Source organism: Gymnoscopelus braueri, assembly GCF_963280865.1.
Source record: "Gymnoscopelus braueri genome assembly, chromosome: 16".
In the NCBI taxonomy this organism is placed as follows: domain Eukaryota; kingdom Metazoa; phylum Chordata; class Actinopteri; order Myctophiformes; family Myctophidae; genus Gymnoscopelus; species Gymnoscopelus braueri.
Window position 1 is genome coordinate 28,792,913 of NC_137616.1, and position 11,326 is coordinate 28,804,238.

General features: G+C 38.1%; 2 protein-coding genes across 2 annotated transcripts; both read left to right on the forward strand.

Moving 5' to 3' along the window:
- The first annotated feature begins 1,883 nt into the window (after positions 1 to 1,883).
- Positions 1,884 to 4,242, forward strand: LOC308103163 (uncharacterized protein). The gene is made up of 4 exons (XM_080453048.1): positions 1,884 to 2,003; positions 2,384 to 2,643; positions 3,821 to 3,901; positions 4,102 to 4,242. Exons 1-3 carry the CDS (start codon positions 1,958 to 1,960, stop codon positions 3,860 to 3,862), a joined length of 348 nt encoding a protein of 115 aa, XP_080309174.1. The 5' UTR covers positions 1,884 to 1,957; the 3' UTR covers positions 3,863 to 3,901; positions 4,102 to 4,242.
- Positions 4,243 to 7,253: 3,011 nt separating this feature from the next.
- Positions 7,254 to 10,879, forward strand: tmem18 (transmembrane protein 18). Its single transcript, XM_080452951.1, has 5 exons — positions 7,254 to 7,405; positions 8,259 to 8,376; positions 9,911 to 9,965; positions 10,091 to 10,184; positions 10,301 to 10,879. The coding sequence occupies exons 1-5, from the start codon at positions 7,313 to 7,315 to the stop codon at positions 10,397 to 10,399; spliced, it is 459 nt and encodes a 152-aa protein (XP_080309077.1). The 5' UTR covers positions 7,254 to 7,312; the 3' UTR covers positions 10,400 to 10,879.
- The last annotated feature ends 447 nt before the right edge of the window (positions 10,880 to 11,326 follow it).

The window sequence follows — 11,326 nt, forward strand, 5'->3', positions numbered from 1 at the left end:
GACAGTTGACAGTGTCTTCCTAATGTCTTCCTAATGTGTGTGTGTGCAGGTATAATAAAAGCCACATAATAAAAGCCACATGTTTGGTCTCAACTAATTACAATGAAACTTAAATGCTTTTCATGACAACTTTGACACCAGACATCTCTTGTGAGTCATGAGCTGTGATTGGTCTAATGTGGACAGACATTGTAAAGTGTATTTTTTGTTAATAGTCTTTTTATGAAGGGGGGGAAAAAAAAGACAAGGTGTCTGTCTGGTAACTTAACTGTTATGACCAAGGTCCGTCCAACATGATCCTTTGAACCAACAATGGAGGTACTCACTTTAGGGCCTGCCCTAAATCAACTTGGAATGGCAGGAGGGATTAAATAAATATATCTCTTTAAAAGAGATATACTGGAACCAATGAACATTTATTCTATGGCTAGTGATGCAGTGTTTATACATGCCTTAAATCCTGGTGATTCATTCTCATAATATTTAACAATATTCTCCCAAAATATATTTTGATTAGATGCCAAGTTAAATAATACTAAGCTTAGAAGAATTAAACAAGACCAGGAGACCTGGTTCTGCCAGACCCAGAATGAAGTCCTAGTATGTAACACACCTACAAATAACTTTATAATACTTGTGACATAATAATGATGTCATGAATAGTTCGGGACGAAAGGGGGACAGATTTTTTTTGGGCTGGGGCCGGAGGACAAAGTGACCATGCCCATGTATGGACGAAACGGGTACAAAGCCTCATGTAAGCCCGACCCCTTGGGTCTGGCAAACGGGTACAAAACATGCACTACGTCACGGCTAAGCCGGACTTCACATGACGTGTCAGCCTGTGTATGCCCATGTATGACGAAAGGGGGACAGACTTTTTTGGCTGGGGCCGGAGGACAAATGGACCATGCCCATGTATGGACGAAACGGGTACAAAGCCTCATGTAAGCCCGACCCCTTGGGTCTGGCAACAATACTAAAGGTTCTCATCCTTTATGCCCATATATGGAGTAATGGAGATCTCTGTCTGTCCTTGTCCCCTTTATGACCATATATGGAGATCCCTGATATCATCAGTATATGCCCATATATGCCTATTAGTAGGCTATATATATTTTGTTATACCAGTGTGATAAAATAACTTTAAAAAAAACCATAAATGTGTTTTTTTAAAGTTATGGTTTCTTCCATCACTTCTTCCATCACTGTGATGACCACTGTGACCACACCGCCCACTTCACACTGGGTGTGATTTTTCTTTTCTTTTCAAAGATCCTTTTATTACGTTTTAATACAAGGCCCAGGGGCGAGTATACAGTACATACAGCATCTTTTTCATAAATTGTAAGACAAAAGGACAAACAAAATTTACATATACCACATTCCCCTATCCCACCCTCCACCCACCCTCAATCCCCAGGACAGTAAGAAATCCCCAGGACAGTAGAAATAAGAGGAAAAACAAAAGGCACGAAAAATAATCAGAGCAGATAGAATAAAACAGATATTTAAAAAAAGTACTTATTAGGTTTGCTGTGTGTTGCAGTCGCAACAGGAATACGCCACACTATGCAACCTGTGTGTTGTGGTAGAATGCCATAAACGGACCCCAGGTCTTCTAGATTTTTTTCTCTGAGCCGGCTATTGAGAATCGCAACATCCCCAGTTACAGACGAGACATTATATCACCAGTGTATTTTTTCTTACTTGTCACATTGAGACCAAATACTTTTTATGCAAGAAATGTATATTTAGTTGTTTTAATAACAGGATTTGATTATCAGTAAAATAGTTGCACCTTTAAGGGCACTTTGCCAATTAGCCTCTTGAGCCTGTCCAATGGAATGCACGCCCACTCATGCACATAATGTATGTGGACAACATCCTCGACCCCCTTACAGAGTGGTATTGTTATTCCATTATTATTATTGGAGTTGACTCCACCAACCCAGACATGAAGCCCAAAGCTCTCGCCTCAAGGTTGTTTGACAGAAACACAGGTAGGCCTGTCACAATTATTACATAATCATCTAACCGCAATTATTTGAGATAATTGCAATTATTTTTGCATAATCGTCATAATTGTTTCCATGTTGAAAAATGTTCACACATTTTCAAATATTAAAAAAAGCAGAAATGGCTGATCTACAAGCTTACAAAGCATTGTAAGCTTATAGATCAGCTATTTTTGCTATTTTTATAACAATAATGTCTATATATATTATTTGTCATATCTGCTCTGTGCAATTTTTGATTACGAAGCCTAAAAGGCAAACAGGACTATGTTTTCTTTATTATGTCCCAATGTTCAACAATGCCGAACACACAGAAATTATTTGAGTGACAATTAATTGTCAACTTAAATGTGTATTGGTGACAGCCCTAAATCCAGGTGCCAGGGGACAGACACCAAGCTTATGGACCAAGTATGAACGGCAGGTAGATTGCACGGATCAACAGCAGTCCACATGCCACACAGACAGTGTGCAACAGCAGAATGACGGACAAAAAGAGAAATGCCACAGAGAAATTCATTTCGCCTTTCTGCCAGAGAAGTACAAGCCTCTGATAGAGGATGAGTCTTTAGCCAGAGAAGAGAAGAAGAAGAAAAAGAAGGAAAAATACAACAAAATGAAGAAGGTTGGTTCTCAATTAGCCTTGGATCAAGATATTTTATCGATTTTGACTTTTTTGATACAAACGTAAAAGTCAGACTCTATCAAATACATCTATGATAGTCTTGATCCAAAGCTAGTTCTCAATACAAATCCACTTTCTGCTTCAAATAATTCAAAATATGCAGGCCTACTAAATTCACATTAAAATCATGTGGATAGGCTGTTATTTTGTATGTTCATTCAGTTGGATGGTAACAATGAAGATTAGATGCTTTCAATCAACATTCTCATCAGTCATATCTGTGACTCACTCTTCCATAGACTTTGGTGTACATTGAAGCAAATAGGTTTGGTCATTACATGAAAAAATCTTTAAGCTAATTAATCTGAGAGAATTGTCATCTTGGCTACTAACCACAGATATACTATAAGAGATCATGCTCATGTTCTGATATTGTAGCACACATACAGAGAGAAGCCTTGCCAAAAAAAAAGAAAAAAGAACTTAAACAATAGTATTGTCTAATACAAGGTGCCTATAGCACATAAAATAAGCAAATTAAATTAGATGCAATTCTGGCAGTTCCACTGTTTATTTTAAACATCAATTAAGGTCTACCAAAGCCATGGGAAAATGATTTTTATGATTTTTATTGGCCCTAAACCTTTTATGAAACCTTAGTGAAATACATTTACACTATGTTAATAGGCTAGTTTAGTTGGCTTGACTTAAAGTAAATAAGAAAATCATCTGATAGAGGTGTTGACTGGAGGTTTTGCTTGTTTTTTTGGAGTGTAATATTTTTATCTCTATTTTTCTTATGAATGTCAGGCTTCCTGCATCCGCTTCAGCTGGCTGTCCTTTCCTGTTCAAGGAACATGGAAAGCTATTGTTTGAACTGGCCTGATTATTTAAGCTAGGAGAAGGAAAACAGACCTGAGTGACTCCCTCCTGCTGTAGAAGCTATTGTCTAAAAACGGCACATGCAGTTCTTATTTTTTTTTTCATGGCTTCTGCCCCATGTCCTGTTTGAGTTTGAATCCCTTTTCCTTGACTTGCCTGTCAGAAACTTTGTTGACAGAGCTCAAAAGTATTTTATACCTGTGTTTATGTTTGAAGGGAATGGCCTACAATATGAGCATACAATAGGTTTGATGGAGATGGGTTTACTATGAGGCACATTTTTGACCTTGTACAGATGGAGGTTCAAGGCCCAATTTCTGCAAGTTCAACTGTGTGACCCCACCTACCATGTACCCCCCTCCACTGTCTAAAGGAAGTAAGAACATTTACCAAACAGGTGGACAATGAAATTGAACAAACAATTACTGTAATCACTTAATTTTATGCAGAACGATTGACGTGTGTGTGTGTGTGTGTGTGTGTGTGTGTGTGTGTGTGTGTGTGTGTGTGTGTGTGTGTGTGTGTGTGTGTGTGTGTGTGTGTGTGTGTGTGTGTGTTTTTCTGCCTGTCTTTCAGAACGTTGGCAAGGCATTTCACTCCAGCTGGAAATGTCTGATGCTCGGTCTGTACACTTTTGCCCTGGGCTACTCTGCCCCAGCTGCTACTGCGACTACTGTGCCCACTTGGTCCACATTATTTCATCAAGACGGAGCCAGGGACTGACTAAACTATAATAAATCACCTCCTTTAATATCTCAACAAAAATATTCTAGCTCAGCAATCCATGGCCCTCTGACCGTAGTTCTTTGAACTAGTATTTTCCAAAATTGTAATGTATACATACTGTAACCTAAACATTGATTCCGAAACACGTACTGTATCTTTCTGTTTTTAGTATTGCAAAAAGGTTATTTTGATGGAATAATTGTATACCTTTGTGAAATGCCTTATTTTGATAATGACTTTTTAAATCACGATGTGCGATTGCTGGTCATGAAATGCACACATGCTATGTAAATGTATACTTTTTAGGCACCGAAATACCTGCAGAATTCATAAACCTAAAAGACCTGGCTGGCTAGCACTCTGCATGTACTGTTTAGCCCTACAGTAAACCGTATTTGTCTTACACTTATTGCGCCCTCTTGAAAACAGTGTGCCTTTTACCCTTTTGTGAATTTTCATGAAACGCACGCAGTTACAGTAGATTGTGTTTTCGAACAGGAAACACATGGGGCGAGGTGTTAACCTATTGCAGATAGAACCAGTATGTGAGGTTTTTCGTACTAGACGTAAACCCTTTTTCCTCCTAGATTTATGTTTGGCAATTTTATGCCTTATTTTAGATGGGTGTGTAGAGAGACGGGTAACTAAAGGGTGTGAGAGAGGTGAGGCATGCGAAACAGGACAGGGGTTTGATTCGAACTGTGCACTAACTCAGTGGTTCTCAAACCTTTCAGTCCACGACCCCCCCAAAATAATCATATTTGAACTGGGGACCCTCACCCTGACAAGCACTTGGAATTGTATGAGTTGAGGCATTACATTTTGTTTGCCTCTGTTCCAGAGATAAATATTTCTACAAGCTCACAACGCCTCGCAATTTCAAAATGTTTGCCTCTTTCTTAGGTAATATTTGACTATTTGGCCAATGGTTTTTTAGAGGTATTAAAAAGGTCCTAAAAGTCATAACATTTGCTATACTTTAGAAATGTGCAGATACCCTGTACACTTATACTGTATGTTGGTTTGTTTACTATTGAGTGAGAAAACAATGTTGCACATTAAGCTAATCATCTGGGGACCCCCTCCAATCATTTGGGGACCCACCTGGGGGTCCTGACCCACAGGTTGAGAACCATTGCACTAACTGAGTAACCAGGAACCCTCTAAACAGGAAACACTGAGTGAGGGGCGAGGTGTTAACCTATTGCAGATAGTAATCTTCTCAATGGCGTGTCACTGTAGTGGCAGAATAAGTGGATTTGTGGCAGGAAAGACTTGTAAGGCAGCGATCAGCAAGACATAACAGGAAAGTGGTGTAAATCAAGTTGGGAAAAGAAACATACATGACACAGCATGGAACGTCTGGGCTAATCTTACAACTCTCAATAATCTACTGATATTTCATTTCAGTTTTAGAGCTGATGCTCACATCATAGTTTAAAGTCATTCTGTTTTCCAGTCAAATTGCTTGCTGTGAAAAGGGTATCTGCATGTAACATTTATAGGCCTACCGAATACTTGGTAATAAATCGAGCACCAAATTAACATTTGGTTTCTTTGTTTGTTTGCGTTCTAAGTCCCAAAGGGCTCCCATCACTTTATTTATAGACCTTTTTCACAGCCATATTGATCTGAAATAGGATAATCACAGGTTACCAATAATACTAATTAAGGTTCTGTTATGATTAGTGTAGCAGAGCCTTCCAGTGAGCCAACATGCAAAATAGCAGCACCCTGATGATGAACACAACACTTTATGAACACTTATTTACACCACATGATAGTGCTGTCCAATGACTATATGAAGCCATAAATTGGTCTCAAATCTCTCATGTGAACAGACATTAAGTTAAGGCAATGTGAACTATAAGCTAAGGTGAGCCACAGTAGCATTGAAAACCTCTTGGGAGTATAGTTAACATAACAAATGACTTATTTTCTATCAATTACACACCCCATGAAGACTTGAATTCATGGAGATGTTTTTGTCGTATTCCTAAGCCAATAATGTGATGACCGGCGGTAGTCTCCTTCTGAGTCTCCTATTGACCGATGACCCGGTCATCAAATTATTGTCTCAGGAATGCGACAAAAACAAAAATCTCCATGAATTCAAGGCTTCATGGGGTGTGTAATTGATAGAAAATTTGTAATTTTTGGGGTGAACTACTCCTTTAAAGGCTTTATCTTATTTTATTTTTATAAGCAACCCAATGTTATGCATCATGTAGTGGGGGTCCTTGCTTTGTCTCAGAAAATTGGAGTCCTTCTTTGGCCTGAAAAACGTTGAAGACCCTTGCACAGAGATAAGCACTACATTTGATGTGCACATGCTGTCAGTAGGTCACATTTTGTGAATAGATAGATAGATAGATAGATAGATAGATAGATAGATAGATAGATAGATAGATAGATAGATAGATACTGTAGATATATAGATACTATAGATAGATAGATAGATAGATAGATAGATAGATAGATAGATAGATAGATAGATAGATAGATAGATATGAGCTAGACTGACGTGACGTCAGAGATTCACACGGAAGCCACACCTTTATTAAATGCCTTCCTGGTTTTAATTGTGATTTAGTACATTACATTATTTATTTATTCTGCACTGGGTAACTGAATCAGTTGAGCTATGTGCCATAATATCCTTTTTAGATTTTATGACAGATAGTGGCTAATAATAAGGGTAATAATAATAATAATGCTGACGTCATTCTTGTGCGACAGTAAGCGTTCAGTGTTGCCATGTCGGCTTATTATAAGCAACATTGGGCTTGTTTTTTCTGTAAAGTTGCTTGTAAATATTGGTGGTTGCGGGTTGCGGTTTTTTGGGCTTGTTTCTAATGTGTAGTACTTGCTTATTTGGGCTTGCTTCCACATATTTTAACAAGTGGTTCTCAAATACGTAAGTTCATGTCATGGACCCCCAAACTAACATGTATTTGTAAAACCTGGCAACACGGATTCTGTTCTACAGCTTCCTGGTTGTTGTTTGTTTACATGTGTGAGGCTCTCTGTACACTAGTGAATGTAGCTTTATTTGCTGAAGATGACGGATCAAAAAGCCCAGAACATCACGTCCATTCCCATCGATGGCTTCAGTAATTTAAGAATCACCTCAATATGGACGTTTCTCATGTCTGTAAGTGTGCGTTTGGTCCTGGATCTGATTGAAAGAAGCTGATTTAGCTTTAGCTAACTATAGCCTTCCATAGGGCTGGAACTTTGCTGACGACAACCTCATCTAAACGCATATTATTATTCACTATAGATTCTATTCTGTAGAATGAATACATTGGTGTCAAGTAACTAAGTACATTTACTCAAGTGCTGTTTATAAATTGTATTAATTTTGACGCGGTTTTACTTTACTGGAGTATTTTCAATTTTCAGTACTTTTACTTCGACTCCATACATCTCAGAGACACATTTGTTGTACTTTTTACTCCACTACAATTATTTGAAAGTAGTTACTAGTTAGTTACTTTGTAGATTTTGATTATTATCGATTTCGGCCATTTGAAAATAGTAGAGTTCACGTGAGCGTGTAGATCTGCTATTATCAAATGATTTTTTTATACATTTGAAAGCTTGTGAAATGGGACATTCTGCATAATGACTAATGAGTACTTTTACTTTTACTCTTGGTACTTTAAGTACATTTTGATGCCAATACTTTTGTCCTTTTACTCAAGTACATGGGGACCCCATTGGAAACAAGCCATTAGGCTTTCATGGGCTGTTTAATCCTATTTAGTTGAACTTGCATTTAAACTGTACTTTCATGTGGCATTTTTTCTGCAAATTTCTAAATAAAGTATTCAATCAATCAAGTAAATGTTTTATTCCGGACTTATATTTCTACATTGCAGTAATTGAAGTATTGATACTTTTACTTATAAGTAAAACATTTGAGTACTTTTTCCCACCACTGAATAAATCTAGCCTCATGAACACTCTGGTGTATTTGGTTGTGTTTTGTCTCATGTCTACAGATCCAGTGGTCAGAGCCTTGGCTTCTTTGGCTTCTGGCGTTTCATGCTCTGTGTTTCTGCCTGACTCTTCTGACCTGTAGGTTCTACAGAGTACAGATCTGTCAGTTCCTGCTCATGGGTGAGTAGTACTGTACTTGACGAATACCCGGTGATGTAAAGTAACTAAGTACATTCACTCAAGTACTGCACTTGAGTACAATATTGAGGTCTTTTTTTTTTACTTTATTGGAGTATTTCCAGTTTTCAGTACTTTTACTTACTCCACTATATCTCAGAGGGGTATTTTTACTCCACTACAATTATTTGAAAACTTTAGTTACTAGTTACTTTGTAGATTTTGATTATTATTACAAAACATACAGTACATTACCCACTTCAGCCATTTATACATTTCGACCATTTGAAAATAGCAGATCTACAAGCTCACAATGCGTTGCGATGCATTGTGAGCTTGTAAATCTGCTATTTTCAACATTCTGCATAATGAGTACTTTCTACTTTTGGTACTTTAAGTACATTTTGATACCAGTACTTTTGTATTTTTACTCAAGTCAAATTTGAATTCCGGAATTATTACATGTAATAGAGTAGATCTACATTGCAGTATTGATACTTTTACTTAAATAGAAAATGTGAGTACTTTTTCCATCCCTATTGGTAACAGGATAGGTGAGCACTAGGGACATCTGGGCATGTAAAATTGGCTATTTTGTCCAAAATGTAAAAAATAAATAAATTCAAAAATGGTCTTAAGTAAAGTATACATGATTAGAACATGCTTAAACATTCGACAATTAAGGTCTAATATTTCTACAATTGCTCCAAATTGCTACACAACCTGTATATCCAGTCATTTTGGGTCATAAACAAGAAGTTGAAGGATAAAATTAAGTCTGATAATGATGTACCATGCATGTTCACTTCACATCATGTATACTTTACTAGACCGTTTTTTTTTTTGTTTTTTTTTTACATTTTGGACAAAATAGCGAATTTTACTTCGAGGGGGCCAGATGTCCCTAGTCCCGGTGGTTAAATTAATGAGTAGAGAAATTATTGTGTTTTTAAGTGTCGCTGTTTTATCACCTTAATTCACCTGAAATTTTCAGGCTGAAAATAGTCTGCATTTGGCATGGAATTATGAACCAATATGCCTATATATAGTACTATGCCTAACCCTAACCTCAGTAAAGCTATGCCTAAACTAAACCTAACCCTATACTCACAGAAGTATATGCCTTAACCTTAACCTCAAACAAATATAACATTTGTCTGAAAATGTTTTGGATGGGGGGAAAAAGTGCGTTCCAGTAATACACATGCCATACTTCAAAGTATTCCCGTTTTGGTGCCTGGATTTCCCCTAGTGCCCACTCTTCCAATGTCTGGTGCCCACTCTGTTTTGGTGCCCACATTTCCCTAGTGCCCACTCTTCCAATGTCTGGTGCCCACTCTGTTTTGGTGCCCACATTTCCCTAGTGCCCACTCTTCCGAGCCCCTGTTCCCACTCTGTTTTGGTGCCCACTCTTCCAAGGTGCCCAGTTTTCCCTGTGCTTGGAAACAAAATGCAATCATTGAAAAATATTGGTGTGCATGTGAACACAGCAATATTTGTCATCATTGCTCATTGTTATTTGTTCTCTGTTCTTCAGTTGGAATGGTGTATAGTGCTGAATATCTTAATGAGCTGGCTGCAAGTAACTGGAGGTAAGTCTATCCTATCCAACATTTAAATACTTGTTACATGGACAATGTTTGTAGAAAATGGTGCTTTCGCAGTGTGTGTTTGTGTGTGTTTGTTTCCATGATTAAATTAACTTAATATTTTACAGGTTGTTTTCTAAGTTCCAGTACTTTGACTCCAACGGCATGTTCATATCCATGGTCTTTTCCATTCCCCTTCTTTTCAACACAATTATCATCGTGGTAAGTGTTACTGTTCAAGCACTGGCTTCACCCTCATGCCAAGTCTGAGTCATAAATGTTGTTCTCCTGTGCTTGTGTGTACATGCATGTTGTATCACACGTGTTGTATTTCACAGGCAGTGTGGGTATACAGGACCTTTTCCACCATGACTGAGCTGAAGACCCTCCAGCTGAAGAGAAGGGCCTGCAGAGAGACCAAAAACAAGGCTGACTGATCCTGCTGCTCCTCCTCCTGCTTTAAACTGGATCCTTTGGAAGCTATTAAGAATCTAGCACGTCTCTCGTCTAGGGATGCCAGTATGCAGTGAGTAGGCACTGGATGTCTATACTCTCAAGGACTTCATGGATCAGAGGCAGACTTTCTATTATACAGCTGTGCTTGGTGTGCTCTGGGCTGTCCTTTGCTTTCTTCCAACACTGTTGATAGGTGATCTTTATCTGAATTGGATATCCCCTTGCTCATGTTACTGTAACAGAGATATGAGGTCATGGTATTATCAGAAACAAGGAGGAACAGTGAGCTTGTTTGTATTTCTGCTTCTTGGTCATGGTAGCTACTGGTGGATGGTGCTGTTGAACATACACAATTATGAGGACCAAAGGACACTTTAACGTCTTGTATTTAAGGAACATGTTTTAAAGTCTTATGTTGCAATAATGTACATTTTATGGTTAATAAAATATTAATGCCTTTCTGTTGATTATTGCTTCATTTATTGATGGATGCCATTATGGCTGCTACCTTTCTAAAGTATAGTACTGTAACACTTTAGTTCTCCTGCCTTCCACAAGAGGGCAGTGTGCCCCAAATGAGTAGCTGCTCATACAGTGAAAATAATGTATGGGAGGGCTGTGACAGAAACAAGGAACTATTTGGGAGAGCCTTGAAGGCAGTAGTGCTCCTTAAAGGTTGTAAATTACTATAGTAGTGGGTGTGCCAGTGATCCCCTGTATTGCCCAACATTTGAGGGTTTGGAACTTTGCTGGTATAGTGTAATTGAATATTTATGATGTGTGGGGAAAACTTGCTTGTCCAGCAGTGTGTGCGGTGTAAGTTTTAGGCAGATGGAGCTAATGCATTATTTCATGCTAATGCAGTTTAATGCATTTTAGGTGGCCATGAAATTCGGATAGTCACAAAA

Coding starts and splice junctions, on each gene's coding strand:
- LOC308103163 (XM_080453048.1), top strand. CDS start 1,958: ATGAAGCCCAAAGCTCTCGCCTCAAGGTTGTTTGACAGAAACACAG. Junction 2,004..2,383: donor GTTGTTTGACAGAAACACAG/GTAGGCCTGTCA, acceptor TATTGGTGACAG/CCCTAAATCCAGGTGCCAGG. Junction 2,644..3,820: donor AATACAACAAAATGAAGAAG/GTTGGTTCTCAA, acceptor GACCTTGTACAG/ATGGAGGTTCAAGGCCCAAT.
- tmem18 (XM_080452951.1), top strand. CDS start 7,313: ATGACGGATCAAAAAGCCCAGAACATCACGTCCATTCCCATCGATGGC. Junction 8,377..9,910: donor CTGTCAGTTCCTGCTCATGG/GTGAGTAGTACT, acceptor TCTGTTCTTCAG/TTGGAATGGTGTATAGTGCT. Junction 10,185..10,300: donor TCAACACAATTATCATCGTG/GTAAGTGTTACT, acceptor TGTATTTCACAG/GCAGTGTGGGTATACAGGAC.